The sequence below is a fragment of the Mycotypha africana genome, assembly GCF_025528875.1.
Source record: "Mycotypha africana strain NRRL 2978 chromosome Unknown BDF20scaffold_5, whole genome shotgun sequence".
In the NCBI taxonomy this organism is placed as follows: domain Eukaryota; kingdom Fungi; phylum Mucoromycota; class Mucoromycetes; order Mucorales; family Mycotyphaceae; genus Mycotypha; species Mycotypha africana.
Genome location: NW_026515729.1, coordinates 1,998,428 through 2,023,222, shown reverse-complemented (window position 1 = coordinate 2,023,222; position 24,795 = coordinate 1,998,428). Strand labels below are relative to the sequence as shown.

The following is a 24,795-nucleotide window of genomic DNA, read 5'->3' as shown; positions in this document are numbered from 1 at the left end:
AAAAAAAAAAGAAAAAAGAGAGAAAAGAAAATGTGATTTTTTTTTTGATTTACAGCTCTTTAAATATGTGACGTAGAAAATTGTCTAAAATCAGAGAAAAAACGGTTGATTGCAATCAAATAGTGCAATAACATTCTTCATCTCCTCCATCATTTTCATTGCTTTTTTATAGAAACTCTTTTTATGGTCAAAGCTCTCCTGGTATCGTCTTGGAATTTTTATTATGGTTGGTTCGTATATTTTTTTAAAGGCCTCATGAAAACTGAAACAAAGAAACTGTCTGGTATTAATCTTGTTAGTGCTCCGATAGGGATGGACAATAGTCCAATCATCAAACAGAAAGCCCACATACTAGCGTTTAAAGGTACAGTTTGAAATGCGGCACCACCATATTGCACGATTAAGATTTGACCTGTGACACTCAAGCTAAAAATGAGAATAAAGAACTTGTTGTGCTTCACTCCCTTAAAAATATTCAATTTATTGTCTATCCTCCTACAGCTGAAGTTTTAAAGTCAATAAATGCAGTCAGTGTCAATGCAGAGTCTGTCTATACCGTTTTTAAATTTCTCATCCATTAAGGACAAATAGCCCTTACTTGACTTCATTGAAAATTTGGCAGAAAACAAAGGTTGTAAAAATAACTGTTTGTGATTTTGCTGTGTTATTGGCAAGATGTAATACATCAGTATATAAAAGAGTTAAAATGACACCCAATTGATAAAAGGACTCAAAAACAATCATTTTCCACATGCATATATCAATGAGCGGAGCTGTTCTTTGTTCCGGTAGCCTATTCAACAAGTCTAACGAAGGTGCGTCGGTTGCTAATGCTAATGCTGCAAAAGTATCCATAATCAAATTGACCCAGAGAAGTTGCACGGCTGACAGAATGGAGGTTTGCTTTTCGCTTACAATGGCAGATATGACAGTAAGAAGAACAGCCGTGATATTGATCGTCAACTGAAACTGAAGGAATTTCTTCACAGAATCATTTACACACCTGCCCCACGAAATCGCATGCACTATGCTTGAGAAATTATCATCCATCAAAATAATGCTGGACGCTTCCTTTGCAACTTCTGTCCCTGAGAGGCCCATGCTGAACCCCACATCTGCAGCTTTGAGCGCAGGCCCATCGTTTGTACCATCTCCTGTCACGGCAACAATATCTCCATTACCCTGCAATGCGTTTACCAATAGCCGCTTATCTTCAGGACTTGATCTTGCTAACACTCGTAACCGAGGTAGTATTCTGTCTCTTTCCGATGGTTTTAATTTACGGAAGGTTGGTCCGTCCATAGCTATAGCCCCCTGTGTATATATACCACATTGTCGTGCGATACTTTTCGCTGTCAGCATATTGTCACCTGTCACCATTCTTACCACCACACCTGCGTTTTGACACGCAGCAACAGCATTTGTAACACCTGGCCGCAGCGCATCTTCAATTCCTACGATGCACAGAAAAGTGAGTTGATCCAGTTCCATTATTTGGTGCAATGCTGCAGAAGATGGCCACTCCTGAAAATCTTGGTAGCACAAAGTGATTGTTCTCAAGCAGCGTGTAGCATAACTTTGTATGATCTGGTTTAATCGCTCCCTATTAGCGCCTGTCATTACACGTGTCTGTACATTGTAATCATCTACATTATTATAGTAGTCGCAACTGTCGTAGAGAGGATCGTGTAGGGATACAATGTGACTGCAGTGATTCAGAAGGACTTCAGAAGCGCCTTTCAGATGCACACGATAAAAGAATCGCCCGTTCTCATGTGGGATGCGCAAAACAGTTGCCATTGCTTTTTGTGCAGAGTTAAAAGGAAACACAGCTTCAACATGCCAAGATGACCTCAGCCATTCGAAAGGCTCGCAACCCAAATAATCGTCTGCAAATTGGAGCAGTGCTGTTTCTGTCTTATTGCCAACCAAAGATACATCGCCCATGGCATTGGTATTTAAGGAGGCAGTTGAATTTACAACGATGGCTTGATTCAAAAAATTTCTGATAGGCACAGGCATCCTTTCTCTCAGATATTGAGCGTCAATAAGGTCAAATCGTGATAAGGGTGGATCTTTCAGAAAGCGCAAAGAAGACCCAATCGTACCCGCAACAACAGCCATCTTGTTCTGAGTCAATGTGCCTGTCTTATCTGAGCATATGGTTGTCGCGTTGCCCATAGTTTCACAAGCGGCGAGGATGCGAACAAGATTGTTGTCCTTTAACATTCTTTTTGTTGCGTAAGCTAGAGCTAGTAGTTGTAATTTCGATTGTCATTTTTTTTTTTTTTTTTTTTTTTTTTCAAGGTATAAGAAAAAAAAAAGGGTAGAATTAACGAACCATTGTCACCAACAACTACTTTGTTTTTTGACTAATAACATACCTAAAGTTACAGCCAGAGGCAAACCTTCAGGCACAGCAACGACGATGACGGTAATTGTCGTGATCAAAATTTGCATTATATGGGATACGATTTCGGTAGGAACTGTCGTCAGTTGACCTGTCGCATAACTTACAATGGAGCGTATGGTTAATACAGAGAGTAAGATGGCTGCTGCAGTCAACCCACATTTAGCAATGCTTGTGGCTAAAACGTCCAACTTTTTTTGAAGTGGTGTACTGTCATTCTTTGTGCGTAAAGTCATCATTGTGCGTCCGTGCCATGAATTGGGTCCAACTGCTGTTACAAGATAAGTGCACACACCCTCCAGCACTTTAGAGCCTGATATGAGAAACGGATCTACTCTGGCTTCTTCTTCATCTTCAATCGATGTTATTGTTGTTGTCCTTTTACTCATTTCTTGGTAACATTCTTGCCATGATGCTTTCCGCACGGCTTCCGATTCTCCAGTCGATGCTGACTCATCGCATTTCACGTTGTGGCCCTCTATGAAAATTCCATCAGCACATATAATTTCACCTGGTTCGAGTTTAAGAATGTCGCCGACTTGAACATCATATACTGATAAAAAGATGTTCTTGCCTGAGCGTATAGCCTAAAAAAAGATGTTGGACATCAACCCTACTATTCCTTTGCTAGTATGTCCCCTTAAGTTTTATCACATGTTGTTACCGAAACTTGTCTGTCATCTTTCTTTGAATTCAAGCTTCGAAATTGTTTTTCTTTTTGATAATCATTAACACTTCCCACAGAAACCACCAAAATGACGGCCAAGATAATGGCTACGCCTTCTACCCATCGCACGCCTGGTATTCGATTTCCTGCTGAATCGTACTCAATCCTTGTCGAGTCCTCGTATATTCCTACGGTCAAAGAGATCAACGCGGATACTGTTAAGAGTATCTTTGTTATGGAAAATGATGAGTTCCTTCATGATCTGGGACCCTGTATTTTGAGATTATTTGTCAAAATCTCACAAGAATCTTATCCTGAAATGCTTGCCACATCAGTTGAAGTAAAGTAACTTCTTCTATTATAGGTAGAATGTTGGATCCAAACACCTTTCTTCGCTGAACGAAAGTTTCTGAATCATGTAGAGAAAGAGGCAAATGGCTGTCATAATATTCTTCCTTCAATGTTCTTTCTTTTGATTCATGTTGCTGAAGATCGTACATTCGTATGTAACTTAGGCTGTTTTCACTCCATGCAATACCTTTCTTGATATTGGAATGAAGACCTTTGGCCAGCCCATGTAGGCCTCCCATCTGATGGATAAAATCCAATCGTTTTTGTTCGACAACAGCTACTAGTTGCTCTGATGTAAAGGCGAACGGATTTGCTGGATCTGTGTGAGGTATTCTTAGGCTGTCATCATTATGTTTATCATCATTATCATTCTTTTGATATGTATACGGATCCTTAACAATTTCTGACAACTCAAATTCTGTGTTATAATTGTTGTTGTAGTTCATCTTTCCGGCAGAGAACAAACCCAGGAGCTGTTGTTTGAGATTTAAATATGCCTAGTGAAGTAAAAAGGTATTATAATATAAAGTAGGAGGAGAAAAGGAAAGCAGATGAAGAGGATGTAAGCTATCTCAAGGAAAGTAACTCATTGATCCTTAGCAATGGATAATAGATGGGCATTTTACTCTTTACATCCACATGCAGCTGCTTCAAAGATAAAAGGGGATGAATGGTGCTTTGATAAAGGTGTCATCTACTCCCTACTCGGATGTGCTACAAATGATCTGTGTACCTTAAGAAAAATATGACAGTTGAACCCCTGTTCAGTTTACGAAACATTCAAATGGTTTGATTCATCAACTCGCAGCAAGCGCACTATTTGCTTGAGATATAGGCTGCGAAGCGTTCGAAAAAAAAACGTATATGAAGTTCGCCTGTTTACGTAATGTTTTATCTGTGCAGTGCGGGACACGGCAACGCTACCTAAGAAAAAAATGCTGTCGTTTTCTTGGCTTGATCGTCTACAGCATAATTACGTTTGTAAAAAAAATAGAACTTTACAATTGTAACATCAGTATGTCCCATCTTCCATCCACGATCAGATTGGAGAATCCGTAACGATATTCTTTCACGCATTACGTTTGGATGCAAAAGTCGAGCAGTTTCATTTTTATTTACGTTACTCACAGCATACAAATTTTTCATTTCTCCTTTATTATAACAAGAATATAAAAATGAGGAATCTTTGACGACGAACTTTAAAGTCTCCTTGATGGAAGCAAGGAAACCCTTTCATCAGTTCATCATCATTTCACAGCTTCCTTTATTTTTGCTTGCGATTTCCGCTAGAGAGTCGTACCGAAATACTAATAGCAGCTTTGACCTCCTACTGGCAGGCTTCGCTCGCTACCTCTAGATTCCATACACAAACCAGAAGACGTGAGAATATCACCACCTCATAAGCTGGAGAAGGAACCATCAAGTCCGTAGTCCAATGAACAACAAGATGAATCTATGAAGGAAAGGTTTTTTTATCCACTTATTGAAAAACAAAACGGAAAAGAAACTTCGCCGCAAATAAAAGGGAAAAAAGGGTAGTGGGGATCGCAAGACCGAAAGCAAGAATACGTATGGCTTCTGAACCATAGCTTCAAATACTTCCCACTGAGGGAGATGATCCTACAGGCCTCATCTCGATAGGGTTAGGGTTAAGTGTGTTTTCATAATGTTGTTCATCGCGACTCCAAGAGGAAGATCCATTAAAGAGAAAAGAAAAAGAAAAGCTAGAGGGGAAACATAAAAGGGGCAAGAAAACGACCCAGCGGAGGTGAAATCAGTCTTTTTGAAAACGCGCATTAACATTCATCGCGCCTACAAATAAGGGTCAAAGGTCAGCAGCATCATCATTCAACAGATAATGATTATCTATTCAATAGCAAGGAAATGGAAGCTCAAGCTCCTTTAAATAAGTGCTAAAAAAATTCCTTAGCTAAACAATTAAGATAACTTGGCAGTGTGTAAAACTGTGCTTGGCCTTTACGATGCTCTCAATTCTGATCTACAGACTATCGCTGATGAAAAAAGCATTTTGCTAGTTCATTGTCAAGCAGAATAGGTCGCTAAAACTGTATTATCAATCAGTTTTTTAGCCAGAATAGTTGTCGATTCCTTTTTTCTTAGCAAAGATACTTGCTTTATATCAGCATTATCCTTTACACCATCTGTATCTGGAACCCTTTGTTTTCCTTCTTAAGATTATTAATAGACGAGACAATGAAGAAACAATACGAAAGAAGAGCGTTTAAGTATTCTCACGTGCATCATGAAAACAAAAAAAAATCAAGCGGTTTAAGCTTCAGTCCCTTTTATCAGTACGCAAATACCGGACATCATCAACCATGATACGCAGCAAATGCATTAAGAAGCAATCCATTGGATGGGTTGCAACGGATTTGAAATACCGAACGCATGAACGAGAGTTGAAAAGCAAGAAATCACTTTAAAAGGTGATAAAAATGATACAGCTTTTCTAATTCTCAATTAAACGTTCGAATCGAACCCAATGGCAGATAATACAAAGCGCAGTTTAGATCCATCAGCTATATTACATCAGATTTCGCAGAATGTCACAGCTTTAAAAAACCCATATGACGCCATTGCTGTAGCTACGCATGCAATTATGCTCGATGTTGGTTTTCGTTTTGCAGGAATTGGTGACGATGCTCGTCAAGGTAGAGAGAATAGAAGAGGTGAGGGAGGGGGGGGGCGGGATCTTGAGTAGCCAACTTTTTATCGATACTCAACATCATGTTTCATAGAGGGTGACGGTCAGACCGTCAAATTACCCGAAGGCTGGAATAGTAACGGACCACATAGCTATAACTTCAGATATAGTCACCCACAGTCTAGTCTAACCTTCATCATAAAAGTGGTTCGACTGGGTGACAAATGTGTTATACTTGGGTTGGGTATAGGGGTACGTTAAGATATTTGTAGGTAAAATGACTGCGTTCGTCAGCTCTAAATGCAAATGGCTTATGCGGGGGTATAGGATAATAAGACCGCAATACTTGATGTTCTGACAGAAGATTATACATCTGAATCATTCTACCCGTATGATTCGACAAAGAATGAGCCATTAGTACATGGTTTTATATCCTCAAGCAGATTTGAAGATTTTATCAAATCATATAAGCTCAATATTTTACAACGTTTGATACCAGGATTAAATAAGCCAGGCTATGAAGATACGTCATCAAGGGAGGAGACAAGGTAAGAACTTGCAAAACAGGTGTTCCTATTTGTTGTACGCGAGCTTAGATGGTCTGATTTTTGTAAAAGGCAGCGACACTTTCCTCCTCCATCAAACATACCATCACAACCATCAGGAGATCATCCTACACCGATGTTTCCGGATGTAGGTAGCTCAGATTTGAATCCGTTGGGTAACGACGGCATTGGTGGTGGTGTATCTATGCCTGGGTAGGCAGCACAATGGAAAATAAATGACATAGTGCCAGACATGTAGAATTCAAGTATTCACCTTCATTTTTCACGGGCTAATCAAAGTAGTCGTGGTAGTGGTATGTATGTAGGTCCTGACCATCCTATATTTGGCAGTCGCAGTGGTGATGACCTTGAGGACCCTACTGGTATATATGGTGGACCTCAGCCGTTACCCAGGTAAACTATTCCCAAAAATAATACGCAGAGCATACAATGTGATTAATAATTTGTTGCAGAGGAGCGGTTCCACCTGGCGCTCGTTTTGATCCAATTGGACCATTTGGTCGTCCACCTGTCCGTCCACCAAGTGGACGTGGTAGAAGCGGTCCTCGTAGACTCTTTCCTGGCGAACCCAATAATGATGAACTTCCTCCACCTGTAAGTACTTTCCAAAAATGAAAAAAAAAAGTGAAAGAATTTTTATATTGATTTCAAAATTTTATAGGGTTTTGGTGACATGTTTGGATAAATCAGTATCTAGGAACAGCGCAAGTTGCCTCGACCCTTTCATTAATATTAGTTAAATGCTTGGTATATTCCAAAATAAAAAGTTCAGTGATCATTGCTACGCGACTCAAATATGCTCAAAATTTGAAGTCAAATTGAAGTAGGCGATCCTTTTTGGCTTGTCCTTTGTTTTTTATAGCATGAAAAATTTTATTACCGGTTTAGTGGGGGCAAAAAAAAAAAGGGCGTTTTAGAGGCATATCCTTTTCGACTTCGTTGTCCCATTCATAACAATTATACTTTCAAATATGAACTGAGTAGAGCTTAACATCGGAGTGATTACAATTTATAAGACTTTTGTGCCTTGATCAGTCAGATGGCTGTATAACTGGGACGGCCCGTCAGATTTAGTTGAAGTATGTTGCTTGCACTTTAAAAAACACTGAGCTATGCGTTCATCGTGCTTTGTTTACTTTTTCTTTTTTTATACAATGAAAGCTGATAATCAGTGTAAATGCTGTTCAGGAACATCCTGTAAAGATATGCTAAATATATGTAATTCAATAGACTCACTCCTTGTTTCTTAGCACGGTGTTCTCACCTTTAAGTCTTGTAAGACCTTCATGCCCAAAAAATTGAAAGCTTGTTCTCTAAATCAATTTTGATGAATTTCCATTTAAGGCTGGGATTTTAAGAACCTGGAGAATTTTGCATAAAAGTGCTTCGCTGCTGCTGATGCGCTGAATTCTCCTCTGTGTGGTGCAGGATACAAATCAACAGGCTCGGTTTAAGCGGCTGCTTGAGCAGGTTCAAACGCTCAAAGATTCTGTAAGAGTTGCCGAAGCAAAGATATGATCGTTTGAGAGGCGTCTATTCACTAGGCAACCTATTACGGATTTTAATTAAAGTCGTTGCTGATATGATTTTAGGTATCACTACGTTGTCACATTTTCATCTGGTTGGCCCATTTTACTAAGTCCGGTTCAACTACTTTTGAAGGCTGTTAATTGTTAACGTGTCTTAGTCTTCTACAGTGTGTCAGTTTTTCCTTTGAAATACACAGAATTAAGTTGTAAAACGCCAATTGATTGGCTTAACGTGCCTATGGAAATTTCAGTTACGCCAATTGAATCTTAGCATTACGCAAAATGAATTTTAGAATACCACCATTTAGAAAATAAGAAGCAGCCATTTAAGCCGTAAGTACCATATTCATGGTTGTGAGTTAGAAAAAATACTTTGTGTCACCTTGAACTAATATCTCTCCAAAATGTCGTAAATTTTCCCATCAAATCTTTGTTCTCTTTTCTTGATCTCACTTCCTATTCTCTCTTTCTTAATTGCACTTTCCTTTCATACTTTAAAACACAATTCAGAAAAAAATGCCTTTTGATACAGTAAACAGATTATCTAAACGAGTCAGATTAGACGGGCATATGACTTCATTGGATGAGGATGACTATTATTCACAGTACGCTTATGATGGTTTTTACAGGGCTTCAACCAGAAGCAATTCCGATAGCAACAGTTTCCACCATAATAACAGCGAGTTTCCACATAGTTCATTATCACAAGGTTGGAGCAAGCCTGTACTCTACGATCCAGACAGCTACCATTGGCTTCATCCGACAGTTGAGCTTACTCCGCAATTGGCAGCCAGCAGCAACAACCCTGCGGCATCCTCAATTCAGACATTTGATATAGCATCGACAGTGGAGTATTTTGACACCTCAAGCTTTGATGATAGTATTCTAACAGCACGTTTGCTAGAGGATAGCTCTAGCGCTACACAATCTGACGCAGAGAAAAGCCCGTCAAATACTTTTCAAAACCTGATGACAACACCATGCTCTCCAGTAGCAGTAACCAACACTCTGTCATTTGATGAATTAGTAAAACCTTTGATGATGAAAGAAAAATCTATGGCACAACTTGAAAACAGCCTTTTTTTAACGGATATATTATCAAAAGTTCGCTTCTCATATACGGATGTGGGAATCAATTTGGAGGCGAAGGTTTCGAATGCTACGGACCTCACTTCACTCATTGAAGCATTCAGTCAGATCTGTTGCTCGTCACTGGCAAACTCAACTGTAACACCAAACAATGCTAGGAACGAACCGACGAATAGAATTGTTCTATCTCGAAATAAAAGCAATCAATTAAAACCGGTGAACTTCTTCAAGTCAGCTTGTCAACTGGGAATCATAGCAAATCCTCATTCTAGCCTTGAGACTTTCTCTGAATTGAAGCAAATTGCCGATGCTTGCGTGGATACTTTCTTTTTATGCAAAGTGAGGTTCAAGCCGATAATCCAAAAGGACGAGTTTATTCGTTGGTATAGAATGCAGGAAAATCCTCTTGATACGTTAATCGTCAATGCAATGTGCTCTTACGTCTTTCGACACATGGTGATACATCATCCACGACCTGCCTTCAAACATTTCTTACAGGATTTGGATAAAGTACAAGAACAGGAGGAGTACTTTTTTAGTTGCGCTAGAGAACGGTTGGCGCAATCATTTGACACACCCGATCGATATACGGTTATCGCTCTCCTATTCATGAGCACACGAGCAGAGCCATCAAAACGCCATCATTATGCTGGAATGGCTGTTACAGCTATGCATCAACTTGACATTTATCCTCGTATGGTGCATGAAGAGCCAGATTCGTACGAAAAAGAGATGGATACACGTCTTTGGTGGTATCTCTGGGCTGTAGACTTTTCCATTTGGACTGCGGGTTCGCCAAAAAATAGTCCCCAGCCAAAGCATCCTGGCGAGCCAGATTTACCCTTGGTGTTTGAGGAGGATATCGATGAGAGTGAGATTAATGTTATTACGTTCAGCCATTGCCTCAAACTCTGGAGGATTCAGAGTAATATAGTCTCAGCACTATATGATCAGCAAAACAGTGAAACGATGACAGTGGAGCAGCTCTATGAATTCGATAAAAAACTACAACATTTTTACAATCAACTACCCAGCTACTTAGTGTTGGACAGTGGGTTTGAATATGGCTGTGAAGACTTATTTTTGTCCTGCCTTCGAGTTAATATTGAATATAATGCTACCCGTATCATCTTACATAAGCTTTTTATACCAGAAATGAACGACACTGCACCAAACCAGTCTTCGCTAGACTCACTGAATATCTGTTTATCCACAGCTTTAACACAGTTGAGTGCCATCAAAACTTGTAATATGGGTGATGTTGGTCGATGTGCCTTTGATCGTGATGAACTATGGCGAGCTGCAGAAGTTGTCTCCGTCGCTATGGATATATACCACAATTGCTTGTCCCTGGAGGCTAAGCAAAGAATTTTGACAAACATCAAAATGGACGACTTCAATCGAGCACTCCAGAAATCATACGAAGTTTTGAAGAACACACGAGAATTTAGATTTTCTTGCAAAAACTGGTTTCAGGTAGCAGATTGGATTCAAGCAGAGTTACAACGACATCAATCCAAGTACAACAGCAGCATACACGATTACCATCTTCCTGAAGAGCCCACTAAAGTAAATAAACCTGACTTTTTCTTGGCACATCTCAAACCTACTGCAACTTTGAATAGTCGAGATTATAACGATTCTTACCAGCAATTTATACCTATCAAAAATGAAATACCAGCAGGTCGAAGTAATAAGCCAGCTGTTACAAAATCCGCTAATAATAAACCTCGACAAAAATCTATTACTTTTCAAAATCATTTCAGTATGCATTCATCTTCTTTTGCTTCATCAGTCAAACAACAACCCACTACTAGTAATAATGATACCCGAAGAATGTCTTCTTCATCTACACAACTTATGGAGTACAATCCTGACGTTCTTCCGAGTCATACTCAGCAACAAAAACAATTTAGTAACAAAACTTCTGCAAGATTTCGTTACTTTAATCCACGCAAAATGAACAAGTTTTTATTTATTGATGAGCATCCCATGCTGTAAATTAGTTTGCAACATCTTTATACACATATCTTCATATTTTTTTATTTTTTATTTTTTATTTTTTTTAATGGGCAACTTCCATGTATATATTTCTCCTAACTGTGAAAGTGAATAAATCTTTACACTGCATTTCTATTTATTCTGCAAATTCGTCAAATACTTAAAATCCCAACCATTGCCATTTTCTGAACTAACATAATCTATTAGTATTTTTACAGGTATGACAAAACTAATGCAGCAGAAGGAACCAAATCTGGAGTAATAATAGTGTCAGTGTTAATCGCTTATCATAAAATATCACATATTATACTTACTCAGTTCTTTCAGGGTTCTTTGACGGTCATCAGCGCTAAAAGTCTTTCTTGGGAATGTAGTCGAAAGATTGAAGGGAGTATTACAACCCTGGTTCTGCAAAAAGGTAAAGACATCGGATAGCGTTGAATTTGCATCAAAGGTATTTGTCACCGGGCCTGCTCCTGGTAAACGGATCTGAAAAAGCTTCAGAGTTAATAGGTCTATATAACAAGTGACTACCAATATATTGAGGATACCTGTATTCTGCTCTCAGTATACTCCTTTTTCGTGGTTGCCTGTGAGAAAGCAGCAGCACCACCACCACCAGAAGCAGCTTCAACTGCATGGGCTTGAGCTTGTTGTTTAGCCGCTTCTCTCTATTTGCATCAATATTACTTGAATATATATATTCTCTTTATAACAATTATGCTTTGTCCTTTGATACCTTTGCTGCTCGTTCTTTTTTATCCTGCTCAATTTGTGCCTTAATTCTGGCTTTCGCAAGTTTCTCTTCTTCTCTCTCCCTCTTCTTTTGATCCATCATCTTCTTCATCTCTTTTTGCTCTAGAGCTTCTTTGGCCAATGTCATTTCCTGACCCGCTTTTCTTCTGATCTTCTCTGCTTGTTTACGTTCTTCTTTTTCTGCTTTTTCACGAGCGGCTCGTTTTTCGGCCATACGTGCCTTCAATTCGATTAATTTCTGCTTTTTTTCTTCTTCAGTCAATGGTTTGATTGCCTCTGTGCTCTCTGCAAAATTTTGGTGGCCTGTACGTGTAGCATGTAACTCTGCGCCTGTCGCATCACGGAATAATTTCTGACAGTCGTTACAAATTAGACTTTGAGCTGTCTGCTCCCCATCCTTAATTTCTCCTAATATACATAGTTAGAACTGATCTACAGGACTAACATATGTCACTCTAAGTCTGTCTACCTTCTTCATGCGTAGCTTCTTTATCAGGTTGGGATGATGAGCTATCGGCTGTACCTAATGCTTCAGGAGCGACTGGTTCTTCGTCAGGTTCTTCAGAAACTTCTGAGTGATTCAAAATCCTGTGAAAGAAATGATGGGTAAATTGTCTCGAAGTGTTTTCTTAAAGCGTAAACTCACCAGTCCAAGGCGGGTTGAAGACCAGCATTATTAGTTGCTCTTAGTGCCTTCTTGCTGTTCGTCATGAAATTAACGTGTGTGAGTAAGAATGGCCGGATGCAATCAACACACTAGTATATACCAAGCTAGCTCTTACACTTTGGCGTCAGAGAATCCCATTCCTACAAGAGTGTCAAAGTCGTTGGCCATTGCTAGTTATTTCTTAATATGTGATAAATATTTGATAAGAAGGAGTGTAAGGCGGGGTGTATACAATGATTGAAATTTAATCTAAAAAGCAACCAAAAAGAAAAAGAAGTTAGGCTTTAATTCAACTTGATGGTTTTATTCTTTCCGTAGGCAGGCAGTCTGAAGAAACGCTTGATATTGCCCGAGCATAAGGCTATCATTGCACTAAGACTGGATGAGCGAATTTCATCTGTGAGTTTGTTACCATAAATAGTGCATAGCGGCACGAACATGTTTCAGTAAGCAATCGTCATTTTGATATTGGCATTTTTTGTCCTGCCAACGTCTGACTTTTATCCTTTTAAATGTTGATCTCTGAGAGGCAACTAAATTTCCATGCGTTGGTGGCACAATTGCCAGGTTATGCATTCGCAGAAACAAAGTTGTTTACTCCTTGTTTTGTCAAGTACCTTTTTCTCATCTCTTCCTTTCTTTTACGTTTCAGTTTCAAAAAGAAAGACAAGTTAAAATGAAAGCCGTCTATCTTCTTGTCTTTTTGCTTTTTTACGCTTGGGAACATCCTGCCACACATGCCATTGATGTAGCCACAATAGCAGCAAACGGCTTTCATAATGACCGTGTGAGACGCGTCGTCGACTTGACAAGTAGTGTTGTAAAGGAAAAAATAACTCTAAAAGCTACAAATATGGGTGGAAAGCCAATGGACCGATACTACTTCACTATCCCATCTGCCTATAAAGATCATATTGCTTATCATCAGGCCTATCATTTACCGTATGGACTGAGCAACGAGGATCTAGCGATAACATATATTGGTATTGACTCTAAAGTGTAAATATTCCACTTATTGTTCACATGCTGAAATGAGATAATAATCACCTTGCAATCTAGAGGGCTCCATGTTTTTGCAGTTCAACTTGATAAACCTGTAAATTCCGCAGAGCAATTGAAGATTGGTATCAACCTTTCTTATGTTCATTTCATCGGTCCTTTTCCAGCAAAGATACCACAGCTATCCAAACAGCATGTCACTTTCATAGGAACTATTTTTTTGGTATCTCCATATGAGACAAGTGAAATCAAGTCTACATTCAAGTAAGTTTTAGTGAGGAAATTAATTGTAAAAATAGATGGAAGGAAAGAAATGTCCATGAACAATTCTGAAATTTTGAGAGCTAATGAACTGTGTTGCGCCAGCGTAGATTTCCCAGTAATAGAGTTGACAGTAATCTTCTAGAAGGGGTGAGCTACGATAGTAAGGTTGTAGGTAATACAATTATTTACGGAACTTTTAAAGACGTACCACCATTCACGAAAGCACGCGGTAGCTTTCATTACGAATATTTGAAACCAATGGTAACAATAACACGGTTGGAAAGACATATGGAAGTTTCGCACTGGGGCGGAAACATGGGTGTTGAAGAGCATTATGATCTACAGAATGATGGTGCAGAGTAAGTATAGTTTTATTCTTAATCGCATTAGTGATAACTAGTAATAGCCACTCACGGTATAAGCAAGTGTCTAACAATTTGCTTTGCAATTGATTTTGGGAAAGCAAGATTGGAGCATCTCTTCAGTCGCGTCAAATATCAAAGCTCACCACATGTTAGACAATTGACAAATGTTTTGACAGAGCTTGAATTCGATTCCCAAGGATGCTACAGATATTTATTATCGCGACGAAGTTGGCAACGTATCCACTTCTCATTTTCGCAAAGAAATAACCAAATCATACCTGCAGATACAACCAAGATTTCCTGTCTACGGTGGGTGGAGATCAAGTTGGTATATGGGCCACAATGTACCTTTGCGGCAGTTTCTACGTCATGACTCGAAAGCAGACAGAAAATATATCTTGAAAGTCAACCTAGTAGATAACGTAAAGGAGAAAACGATCAACGACATTGAATTCAAAGTTACCCTGCCCGAAGGCGCTACGTAATTGTTTTACTTTTTTTCAACATATTCTATGGGGTGTAAAACCTAACAGACTTGTTACATTTTCTCAATTGTGCCAGCGATATCGAGCTTTCAGTTCCTCCACACATTGAATTTGATTCGATTGAGAAAACGATGCATTTCACGTATTTTGATTCTGTAGGGCGACCGACTATTGTGTTTAGAAAAACATACGTAGTATCAGATCATGAAGTGCCCATTTTTGTAAGTTACCTATCAATTTCACCGAATAAACGATCTAAATTAATCTTCTCTGCCTCAAATGCCACTTAAAAATTTGTCAATAGATATCGTATAACTATTCGACTTTGCGTCTTTTACAGAAGCCGTTGGTTACTTCTTCAGCAATCTTTTTCTTATTTTTACTAAGCATATGCGCATCAAAATTTTTATGGACAGTTACTAGTGACATTGCAAAAGGTATGATAATTTTTTCGAAAGTATGAACTCTATACAGTCCTCAAGACACGATAGTAAGAAAAACACTTTCTTACCTAACAATACATATTTAGTTTCCGATACAGTTACTCAGCCGTCAAATGAAAAACAACAGGTATTTACAGAGAGCAAAACCTTACAATCATTATCTACGAACTCTGTTGGTCTCAATGCAACGATCAAAAAGGTATTTAAACCAATATAAAGGCGCTAAATACTTCATTGTAAAAATTAACATAGCAAAATCTTTATCTGGTTAGAGAAAACAACAGAAAAAGAAAAAATAAGAGTCTATTTTATTTATGAATGGATCCATCAGTGTATAACCGCACCTACAGCCTAATGAATGAATAAATTGCTTCATTATGATATTACAGTATCACCAATAGCAATATGTTCTATGATTGCTGATGTTCCTTACAAACATGAATAAGTGACATCAGTAAAGTCTGATAATTTGTTAATAGACAAGTGGACAGTTATATTTTGAGAAATGCTACTGATTTCTCGCCACCTTTCTTGAGGCCGTTCCTGCATGACATAAATTGAGAATTTATTTTGTTTGCGAACGATATAGAGTATGTTTGAAGGTATGAGTTTTACAATATGATACATAAGTGTACAGAAGTTTAGAAGGTATAAATAGGCTTGGCATAGATATTTCGAGACATTTGTGAATGCCGGGAATCGAGCTCTTCCTCGAGTTTTTTATCGATCATTTCAAAAGCAAGCTGTAATTCGGTTCGAACCAGCGATACCTCAGACATTGCAATGTTATGATCAGAAACAGATTGCGGCACTGTTGTTGGCATTCTAACTACCTCCGTTTCGACTTCAGCAGCAAAATATGTTTCTTTAATAGAACTCTTAAGTGACTGATCTATTTCAATTTTGGTTGTTGCTGAGGAAATGCCGCAAAATACTTGCTGTTGCTCTGCTTTGGTCAAAGTAACAATTGGTGTAAAGAAGGATTTAGTTTGTTTCTGAATGATCTTCTCCGTTGTAAAAGTGTCTCCTTCATTGCCATCCTCATTATTTACCAAGATCTTTTCCGAACCACTGCTGAAAAATGATGTAGTCGACTGTGTAGGTGTAATCAAGTTTTCTTCTTCGGAATCATCACTATTTATGCTATTTGTCACAATATGTGAGGAGGACCTGGATGTTATGTTGCTAGAAGGTTTGGTAAGAATTGAAGCATCAAAGTCAAGCGAGAAAGGTGTAAGTGTATCCTCTTCTCTAAAAGATGTGCTGATTTTATACCGACCACTGCTGTTACGGGTTAAGAGAGAGCCGAATCGCTTTACACGAGAGAGAGTAGTTGATCTTTTCACAGAGTCAATGTTCGCTTGGCAGTCGATGTTATTGTTCTCCTTGAAGGCCTGCCTTGAAGGGAATGAAATGGTGGATCTTTTGATGGGAAATTGTGAGGGAGTATCTTCTTGGCGTTTAGTATGTAGAAATGACCGTAATCGAGCAGTAGCCATTTGAAAAGGGTTATAATAAAGATAGAAAGGAAACTGAAGTGAAAGAAAGGAGGGTTTGTTGTTAATCAATTGACCGGATCGAGCCTCATTTTATACCAATTTTTTTTTTTTTTTCGTCGACACACCTGCTCACATCAGGAAGATGATTAACCGAAAAAAATGACTAACTGACCGGATTGCGGGCGATCTTTGCCTTCCATGGGTTGTAGAATCAATCTATGAGGATCAAGTGCATTATTTTTACTCTCACCTTTCACTATGGCAACAATGTTTCCATAGCAACTTTTTTTCTTTACATTTTTGATTAAACTTCCAGAATTTGACAATTCTTGGCTCACAGTAGTAGGTTTCACAAGGTGCTAACGTCGAAATCATGGTCCCTGCAGCCACTAATTAAATCTGATTTTGTCTCTTCATGCCAATTCTACAAGGTACGTGTAACATAGTTTAAATTGGTACCCAGCTTGGTCTAGGCCCTATAATCTTAGTTCCATCACAAGTTTCTAAACCTAGTGCTCTTCATTCCAACTGGTCGTCTGCAGAAGTAATGTTTGTCGCCTGATGCCTAATACAAAGCCAGTGTTGTCAAATATGAAACCAATATTAAGAGTAATCAAAATTGCATTCAAGTATTGGGCTCGCTTCATAAAACATTCATTTAATATCTATGTACCGCTAAATTGTGTTTCGTTGCCAACACAGTCGATTATATCACAAGCTTACATTATGATTGGAAAGCGGGAGAATTTGTTCCGACAAGAAGAAACGTCAAAAGTTGAATTGCTTTCCTGGACCCATCACATTTCAAGTTCAATTACTAATTTTAAAGCGAAGCTCGGATAACTAGATGATTATAGTGCTCTTGATGACATGACACCAAGAATATAAAGGGATCATTCGAGGCAGAGCCGAAAGGCACTAAACCCTAGGAGCTATATCATACGTTTCGAAAGCAAATTTATGCAACAGGCTACAAATTCCTGTAGAAAACCTGCTCTATCACTATAACGAAATAAAACAGCCTTGCAAAGTGACTAAAGTATCTAAATGGCTTAAAGAAAATGTATCTGGGCTTTGAACCATTAGTGTAAACTAACAAAAGCGGCGTGTGCTTAACAATAGAACAAGCATAAGTCGAAGTAGAACTTTATCTAACCACCAAATACCTTAATAGGGTAGACTGGTGTTCACATCCTCTATAATCAAACACTCTGCAAATATACCAAGGATTTGAGTGCATCAGAGATTCAACCAAGCTGCCAAAAATCAGAAGTCTTTAACGGAGTACATTGTTAATCAATTTCAAGAGCTGTAGAGGACCAATTCATATGCACAGATGAATAACTATATACACAGTTTGTGACTGCAGTTGCTCAAATGTATTGTATGCATTATAAGATGCCCGCACATGGATTTGAGGCTAAGCAATTCAATTTGCCGTCCAGATGCTACTTTATAAGGTCAATCTTGCTAGGTGTTAAGCGTTTCAGAAATGGTATAAGCACATAATTTGATGTATTGTAAGCAAGAAATTTCCTTTTACTTTAATGGTCAATAGATCATACTGCATTCAGATTATACCCTTCGAGCAGCAGCTGCATGTAATCCAAACCAACGCCCTACATCTTTAACTGAAATTAACATTATCCATCTTGAGTTATGAATTTCAGGTACATCTTTATTTTTATTTCTTCTATCCTTCTAAGCATGGGAATTAATATAAGCTATAATGCTCAATATTCGATAGATCATGCATAAAAACTAAGGTCGTAGGAGAACAGCAGAATACATTTCAATTACACTGCCTCTTCTTGTTCTTCCTGTTGTGGTTGCTCTTCATTGGTTTTAGCCGTATCTGAAACTGCTGATTCAGTATTGGTTGCCGTCAATGGTGGCGGGTTTCCCGCTGTTTCTTTTTTGTCAGCATACATAGCTTTTAGGTTTTCCTCGTCTTTCTGCTTACGTATTCTATCAATTTCTAAGGCACCGCCTGTCTTTTTCAACTTCTTCGTCTCTACAAATCCTATCAATTCCTTTTCAAAATCATCGATACGATTGGCCAATTCTCGTTGTCTCATTTTATCAGCCTGCTCCAATGCTTTCAAACGACGTTCATGATCAACATCGATCGTCGAGACTTGCTTCATTACACTCGCCATACCTTCATAGCCTTCTTCAGGAGGCGCTACCCTGAACTCACGAGGTTTAGGTTTTGCATTTGCCTGATACACATAAATTTTTTCCAATTGCTCAAACACTTCCAGTAGCGCTTCTAAATCATCCTTCATATCTGACAGAAGATATTCCTGATCCTTAAGAATTTGTTGTTCGTTGACAATAGTTTGCAGTTCATGTTCCCAGGTCTTTTTCCAACGAGGTCTAATTTGAGCAATCAATTTGCCAAACTCCTCAATTTCTTCAGTAAGAGCTTTGCGTTCATTGGCACAATGAGTCATTTGGGCCTCGGAAGGTCGACATTTACGCTGTGTAACATCTAACTTGAGCTGATCAATGGTATCTTGCAATTCTTCTAAGCGACTAGTGACTTTATCAGATTTGTCTAGGAGGTTCTTTTTACCCTTCTCCAAGTGAGCACGTGCCACGGATGCTTGTGTTGGTTGTTGAATTTCACCAGCCTTTGTTTCTTGTTCGATAGCAGCAGTCTTTTCTTTTAGTTGGCTGATAATTGTGGAAGTTTCTTCGCGTATTTCTCTATCGAGCTGGCGAAGAACGATGATCTCACGGCGGAGGGTGTCGATCTCGGCGCGTTGAGCCTCGAACTGATTTTTGGAAATAGACACCCTCTGAGTTACTTCAGCTCCTGTAGGTGATGGCGATCCTGCGTCTGTAGCTACAGTACGGGCTGGTGGAGTTGGTTTATCCTTCTCATCTGCTTTCGTTTCGTTCACCGCTGATACTTCGTTATCATCCGTTGTTGAGTGTTTCTGCTGTTGCAAATTAGAAACATGAATTGCGATATGCTCCAAAAATTCCTTTTCTTTCTCTTCTCTAAATAGCTGAGATTTCGTAGCTGTTTCCGTCATTTCTTTCTTCAGCTCGTCTAATTGCTCTTTGAATATTTGCCGGGTTTCCATAATTTCCTTGTTGAAAAAGCTAGTGATTTCTGCTAACCAATCTTTCTTTGCTTCTTTCTGCTCCTCTTCTATGTAGTATAATGCATGGCATATTTAAACATGTATGAACATAAATGAATCAAAGCATTAAGTAACAATCATACCATCTATATTGAGTGACAAAACAGATTTGTCTTTGACTTCAGTTATGTCTTCTAACTCATAAGCAATTCCTACTGCTGGATCATTTATATAGATTTTTGGGAAGTCATCTTGTCGGATTGAATAGCTGAATTTCTCTAAAAATAACATGTTCAAAGCAGGAATACTAATCTCGCCGCCATATTTGACCTTCTGTACTTGTTTACCAAGTTGAAGAAAAAGAGTTAAAGCTAATAATGTATCAATTCAAAAAGAAAAGTCTGTGAGGGAATTCATTACACCAATAAAAAAAAAAAACCTTTCATTTACCTTTGGATTCTGGCTTTCCATTCTCATTATCGTCACTCTTGTTAACATTGTCAAGATTTTCTCCTTCAACTTCTTCTGAAGATTCTGCAATTGTATAATCTACATTTTTTAGAGGTAGCTGATGATGGGCGGGTAAAGATGGTACAGGCGGCACAACTTCAATTCTACCACTGCCAGCAGCAGTACCATTGTAAGGAGAATTGAAAGTCGATGAAGAAGAAGAAGAGATTGGAAAGGGGATTTTTCCTTTAGAGATACTCCCCCCACTGTAATCGCCTCGATACATTGAAGCTCTACGAACGGAAGATCTGCGGGCCAGGTTCTCTTGCCTTTTTAATGCTGCTAAAGCGATCGCTGTGTTTGGATCGTTTTCATCGAACGATTGTTGCTGTTGTTGCGGCATTGATGAGTTTTGGGCTGGTGGAGGAGGTATTGGCGGAGCTGGCATTGTAATTTGCTGCTGAACATTAGAACTTCTACTAGATGAGTTCGATCGTCGAGGGGCTGGAGTAGATTGCATATGATGCGTAGATCCCATTCTTGGCGGCATAATTCTAGAAGATAGGTCATTTGTAGGCAAAGAAGGGCGAGGCATACCACCTGACCATGGCTCATAATCAGTGCTGCTGCTACCGCGAGGTGAAATATGGGTAATTGCGGCAGTAGAAGAGGGCGAGGAAGGGGGTAGGGTAGGTGAAGTAACCGATCCTTGCTGTTGTTGCTGCTGCATCATAATACGTTGTGATCCACTACCTCTATTTAAGGCAGCTAAAGGCACCTCTCTATTCCAAGAATCACTTGTTGACGAAGTTGAGCGAATTGATCCACGTGACTCTCGTTCCCTCTCTCTCAGCATGGCTTGTTTACCCTTCAAACCATGCAATAAATGTACAATGACTTCTCTAATTCTGGGTAAATATTGGTCTAAAGCGTGAGGTGAAGGTATATCCAACATAGCTACTGAAACGGATTCTTTTAGCTGTCGCGGGATCCACTGCAGATCGCTTATGTTTTTTCAGTTTAATGTCAATAACAAAGCAAGAGCATGAGCTACATTTTAACAAAATAGTTTCGACTTTACCTCATTCCCACTCCCGCTTCCTCAAAGGCTTGAGAAACAAGATAAAACTGCTTTTCTAAGGTATCGTGAAGTTCAAGCACTTCATTTTTTGAAGTGCGCATAACAGACCATTGTGTTAAAGCTTCCAGTAATGACTTTGTCGTGCGCAATAGTTTGGTAACGACTTGTTCTATTTCTCCAGACTACAAAGAGTGTTAAATAGTCGGTAAATGATACTGATGCTGAGAAATTGAATAACATGGAAGTAAAGGTCATATTACCATGCTGGATATGTTGCTCGCTGCTCTCATTTTTGGGTATAGATGCTAGGAAAGTTAATACAAATTGGGCAAAAAAAAGATAAAAAAAAAAATCGGTAAAAAGACGGCAGTGATTATTTGAAAAAAGAAAAGAAGCCGCATCATACATTTATTAAAAATTGCAAAAGATCATGAATTTCTCTACATGCTTTTTTTTTTTTTTTCTTTCCGGCTTGCAGACAATAAATAAATTTTGTTGCTGAGCCTGCTTTTTTAGGAACCCAAAATAGGTTAAATTACTGTTCCTGAGAGATGTTATTTATAGGATGTGTTTTGCCGATAAATTGACATATTGTATCAATGCAACAGAAGAGTTAATGCAAAATACTGTATACGACTAACGAAATGTACAAAGTTATAAAAACTGGACTCTTAACCATTTTGAGTGTTACTGAAGCAGCGACAGTATTTAGACAGAAGGAAGTAAAGATTATATTCGAACTAAAGACACTATCAGATTGCCGTAATGCTTCATAGCGTTAAAAATAAATTCTAATGGTCAGCCGATAGTTAAGATACCAGCAGCGAAGAGTGGAGAAGAACAGTAATAGAACATATTCGAACTTGACGCGATTAGTTAAGAAGAAAAGATTGTGCCCAGAACGTCATCATCAAAATAGGAAATTAAAAAAAAAAAAAAAGAAAAGGAAAAAGAAAAATATGCAGCCCAACGAGCTTTTTTTTTCCTTTTGACAAAAATCGAATCCTGACATTACAGAAAAGCCAAAATGAAATTGGTCAGGTAACAAAATGATAGATAGAAAGAAAGGAACAAAGTTAAAAGGAAACATAAGGCTGACATAACTGTTTGTTTACCTGTTTTGGTTCGAAGATTCTTAATGAAGTTAAACAATGAAACAGTCTCAGTTGAACTGAAGAATGGAACAGTTGCTCATGGTACAATCACAGGAGTTGACATGAGTATGAATACCCACCTAAAAACTGTCAAAATGACAGTGAAGAACAGAGACCCTATAAGCTTGGATACACTAAGTATACGTGGCAATACCATTCGTTGCGTTATTCTTCCAGACAGCTTACCGTTGGATACTCTATTAATTGACGATGTCCGAAAGTCACGAAAGAAGAAAGAGGAAAGTAGCGCCTCAGGCCGTGGAAGAGGAAGAGGTATGCGTGGCGGTGGCCGTGGACGAGGTCGTGGAAGACGTTAAAAGATCGGTAAATAGACAGCATCTTCAACTATAAATGTGAGGCCTTACAAAGGGGGCTTCTTCAAGGAGAGGAAACCAAGACTTAATTACGATTCGCTAATATATCACTTATTACAGGACAGTTTTCAATTATTTATTCTGTTCGAAAGAAACTAGCTATAGTAAACCATTCCATTAATTATAATAAAAGAAAATGTATGTAAATGTATACGGAAGCATTAATATAAAGTAAGTATATAAGAAGAGGGGGTATATTGTTTGTATTTGGAGCACAACATATACTCAATTAGACGGTGGTAGTAGCCTTTCGGGGAAGTATTGTGGATGCTGATAATGATCTCTGTTTTGCAGACGAAGCAGATGAGTGGCCTTGGACTCTTTCATGTCGTCGTAAAGCATCCATACGAGTAAAGCGTTTTCCACATGTGTCGCAATAACAAAAAGGACGGTTCTCCAAGTGAATGGTCTGATGACGAGATAAGTCGTAGGAGCGACGGAACGTTTGGCCACACACTTTACCGTGATCAATTACGTGCTCACAAAAGAATAAAGTGCTTTGTTGAATATTATGAGCGTAGTGTGTACTGCCAACACTTGATCGGACTCGTTTTTTTGTTGTTGTAGAAGCATTTGGGGTTGCTTTTAAAGACACTCGTACTTCTGATGTTGCCAGACTTCTACTTCTAATGACATCAGTTACAGGCGTCGAAATGAATGGATGGTGAATATGATTATTGTTATGTATGCTTTGAGTGTGATTAGTTGCCGTATTAGTATCGGCATTAAAACCATTTTGAATGCTGTTATCAGAGGTATAAATAGGTGCTAGCTGCGTATTAAGTATTAATGGATGGTGTAAGGGAGATGTAATAGTTGAAATTGCGGGTAGAGTAGGAATGAAACGCTTCTCTAGTCTGGAAAATGGAGAAGCAGGTGGAGGCGGGGAAGGCGGCGGAGCAGTTGAAGGGCGTCTATCAACATCCAAAGGATGTAGGCTATTATCGATATTATTCCTTAAAGGCGGTAATGTAGAAGGAGAAGTAGATGAAGTCGAATAAGGACTAGGTAGCTTGCGAAAATGATCTGCAGACAAGACTCTTTGCTTTTTACGACTAGGTTCTTCATCAAATGATATGGCTGAATCTTTTCGACAATGTTCGCTATCATAAACGGTGGTTACAAACGCAGCTGAATGTATATTATAATGACTGAATCGTCTCATATGATTCATCGAAGATAAGCTACCATGATTCGCTGTAATCGAATGATTATCAGAAATCCATTTCGAGGGTATCGGTTTGATTATCGGAATTGATGCTGTACTGGATGAGTTGCAACCCAAAATCGAAAGGCTTTTTTCTTCTATATTGCGCTTCTCACCTGAATACAAATCAGAGAATCAATTATTATGCGCTCTGATAAAGTCATCAAAATGTAAGAAAAAAGAAAATAAGTAGTACTATACCAATATAAATATATTTTGGCTCGGAGTGATTGGTGATGTCAATTTTGCGACTTATCACAATTTCAAGTTTATGCTGATTTGAGGATGATAGACTCAAAGCTTTCTTCAAACTATGATTGTCGGACAGTAACAACCGATTATCAACTGTTCTGAATTGGTAGTCAGCAATATTTTGCATCTGAAAGTGCAAATGCCAGGGAACGTTAGATCAAAATGATTGTTCGCTGCAAAGTTTCATTTATAGTACCTCTGTTATCCTTTGAATCTTTCTAAGAAATTCTTCAAATGTTGGCTCTTCATTCTTGAAGGCACATAGATGGACTGGGTATGATTGAGATGTATCTTCGATGATGAGTCTAAAGTATATCGGCAACAATTAGAATTTGTTACATGCACAATTTTTAATAAATATGAGTAGTTACTTCAAACGATATATTTTATCTGGCATTTGAAGTTGAACAATTATGTAGATATAAA

At 38.6% G+C, this 24,795-nt stretch overlaps 9 protein-coding genes across 9 annotated transcripts; 4 read left to right on the top strand and 5 right to left on the bottom strand.

Moving 5' to 3' along the window:
- Positions 1–67: 67 nt before the first annotated feature.
- Positions 68–4,220, bottom strand: BDF20DRAFT_871688 (PMCA-type calcium-translocating P-type ATPase). Its single transcript, XM_053081117.1, has 5 exons — positions 3,380–4,220; positions 3,075–3,305; positions 2,385–2,997; positions 599–2,252; positions 68–501 (listed from the first exon to the last, which is right to left on the bottom strand). The coding sequence occupies exons 1-5, from the start codon at positions 3,872–3,874 to the stop codon at positions 222–224; spliced, it is 3,273 nt and encodes a 1,090-aa protein (XP_052936731.1). The 5' UTR covers positions 3,875–4,220; the 3' UTR covers positions 68–221.
- Positions 4,221–5,852: 1,632 nt separating this feature from the next.
- Positions 5,853–7,507, top strand: BDF20DRAFT_871678 (PI31 proteasome regulator N-terminal-domain-containing protein). The gene is made up of 7 exons (XM_053081116.1): positions 5,853–6,100; positions 6,188–6,345; positions 6,421–6,641; positions 6,711–6,851; positions 6,942–7,052; positions 7,112–7,253; positions 7,321–7,507. Exons 1-7 carry the CDS (start codon positions 5,932–5,934, stop codon positions 7,342–7,344), a joined length of 966 nt encoding a protein of 321 aa, XP_052936730.1. The 5' UTR covers positions 5,853–5,931; the 3' UTR covers positions 7,345–7,507.
- Positions 7,508–9,244: 1,737 nt separating this feature from the next.
- Positions 9,245–11,278, top strand: BDF20DRAFT_820123 (uncharacterized protein; the record flags this gene model as incomplete). Its single annotated transcript, XM_053077513.1, has 2 exons — positions 9,245–10,901; positions 10,962–11,278. The coding sequence occupies 2 exons, from the start codon at positions 9,245–9,247 to the stop codon at positions 11,276–11,278; spliced, it is 1,974 nt and encodes a 657-aa protein (XP_052936729.1).
- On the bottom strand, positions 11,263–13,207 carry BDF20DRAFT_871668 (ubiquitin-related domain-containing protein). The gene is made up of 6 exons (XM_053081115.1): positions 12,681–13,207; positions 12,504–12,622; positions 12,018–12,442; positions 11,830–11,949; positions 11,593–11,767; positions 11,263–11,531 (listed from the first exon to the last, which is right to left on the bottom strand). The coding sequence occupies exons 1-6, from the start codon at positions 12,743–12,745 to the stop codon at positions 11,491–11,493; spliced, it is 945 nt and encodes a 314-aa protein (XP_052936728.1). The 5' UTR covers positions 12,746–13,207; the 3' UTR covers positions 11,263–11,490.
- Positions 13,208–13,211: 4 nt separating this feature from the next.
- BDF20DRAFT_987967 (Ribophorin I) lies at positions 13,212–15,610 on the top strand. Its single transcript, XM_053085256.1, has 8 exons — positions 13,212–13,700; positions 13,761–13,964; positions 14,072–14,323; positions 14,508–14,810; positions 14,891–15,035; positions 15,119–15,251; positions 15,344–15,456; positions 15,530–15,610. Exons 1-8 carry the CDS (start codon positions 13,378–13,380, stop codon positions 15,554–15,556), a joined length of 1,500 nt encoding a protein of 499 aa, XP_052936727.1. The 5' UTR covers positions 13,212–13,377; the 3' UTR covers positions 15,557–15,610.
- A 288-nt stretch (positions 15,611–15,898) lies between these two features.
- On the bottom strand, positions 15,899–16,756 carry BDF20DRAFT_835750 (uncharacterized protein; the record flags this gene model as incomplete). Its single annotated transcript, XM_053078872.1, has 1 exon — positions 15,899–16,756. The coding sequence occupies one exon, from the start codon at positions 16,754–16,756 to the stop codon at positions 15,899–15,901; it is 858 nt and encodes a 285-aa protein (XP_052936726.1).
- Positions 16,757–18,552: 1,796 nt separating this feature from the next.
- Positions 18,553–21,564, bottom strand: BDF20DRAFT_819484 (actin interacting protein 3-domain-containing protein; the record flags this gene model as incomplete). Its single annotated transcript, XM_053077462.1, has 6 exons — positions 18,553–19,560; positions 19,666–19,914; positions 19,987–20,222; positions 20,338–20,457; positions 20,560–21,305; positions 21,383–21,564. Coding segments are annotated over 6 exons (2,541 nt in total), but the record flags the coding sequence as incomplete, so codon positions are not given.
- An 810-nt stretch (positions 21,565–22,374) lies between these two features.
- BDF20DRAFT_871605 (uncharacterized protein) lies at positions 22,375–23,074 on the top strand. The gene is made up of 2 exons (XM_053081114.1): positions 22,375–22,423; positions 22,514–23,074. Exons 1-2 carry the CDS (start codon positions 22,410–22,412, stop codon positions 22,851–22,853), a joined length of 354 nt encoding a protein of 117 aa, XP_052936724.1. The 5' UTR covers positions 22,375–22,409; the 3' UTR covers positions 22,854–23,074.
- A 65-nt stretch (positions 23,075–23,139) lies between these two features.
- BDF20DRAFT_913288 (uncharacterized protein) lies at positions 23,140–24,766 on the bottom strand (the record flags this gene model as incomplete). Its single annotated transcript, XM_053084051.1, has 4 exons — positions 23,140–24,233; positions 24,319–24,496; positions 24,566–24,674; positions 24,741–24,766. 4 exons carry the CDS (start codon positions 24,764–24,766, stop codon positions 23,140–23,142), a joined length of 1,407 nt encoding a protein of 468 aa, XP_052936723.1.
- Positions 24,767–24,795: the final 29 nt, after the last annotated feature.

What these genes read in the sequence shown, in the direction of transcription:
- BDF20DRAFT_871688 (XM_053081117.1), bottom strand. Translation starts at nt 3,874, where the DNA reads ATGAACTACAACAACAATTATAACACAGAATTTGAGTTGTCAGAAATT. An exon ending in CATTTCAGGATAAGATTCTT is followed by an intron (nt 3,306 to 3,379) that starts GTGAGATTTTGA and finishes TCCATAACAAAG; the next exon opens with ATACTCTTAACAGTATCCGC. An exon ending in GCCTCTGGCTGTAACTTTAG is followed by an intron (nt 2,253 to 2,384) that starts GTATGTTATTAG and finishes TACAACTACTAG; the next exon opens with CTCTAGCTTACGCAACAAAA.
- BDF20DRAFT_871678 (XM_053081116.1), top strand. Translation starts at nt 5,932, where the DNA reads ATGGCAGATAATACAAAGCGCAGTTTAGATCCATCAGCTATATTACAT. An exon ending in TGGTGACGATGCTCGTCAAG is followed by an intron (nt 6,101 to 6,187) that starts GTAGAGAGAATA and finishes CATGTTTCATAG; the next exon opens with AGGGTGACGGTCAGACCGTC. An exon ending in GGTGGTGTATCTATGCCTGG is followed by an intron (nt 6,852 to 6,941) that starts GTAGGCAGCACA and finishes TAATCAAAGTAG; the next exon opens with TCGTGGTAGTGGTATGTATG.
- BDF20DRAFT_871668 (XM_053081115.1), bottom strand. Translation starts at nt 12,745, where the DNA reads ATGACGAACAGCAAGAAGGCACTAAGAGCAACTAATAATGCTGGTCTT. An exon ending in AAAAAGAACGAGCAGCAAAG is followed by an intron (nt 11,950 to 12,017) that starts GTATCAAAGGAC and finishes TGATGCAAATAG; the next exon opens with AGAGAAGCGGCTAAACAACA. An exon ending in ATACTGAGAGCAGAATACAG is followed by an intron (nt 11,768 to 11,829) that starts GTATCCTCAATA and finishes AAGCTTTTTCAG; the next exon opens with ATCCGTTTACCAGGAGCAGG.
- BDF20DRAFT_987967 (XM_053085256.1), top strand. Translation starts at nt 13,378, where the DNA reads ATGAAAGCCGTCTATCTTCTTGTCTTTTTGCTTTTTTACGCTTGGGAA. An exon ending in CTACAGAATGATGGTGCAGA is followed by an intron (nt 14,324 to 14,507) that starts GTAAGTATAGTT and finishes GTTTTGACAGAG; the next exon opens with CTTGAATTCGATTCCCAAGG. An exon ending in TCAATGCAACGATCAAAAAG is followed by an intron (nt 15,457 to 15,529) that starts GTATTTAAACCA and finishes TTATCTGGTTAG; the next exon opens with AGAAAACAACAGAAAAAGAA.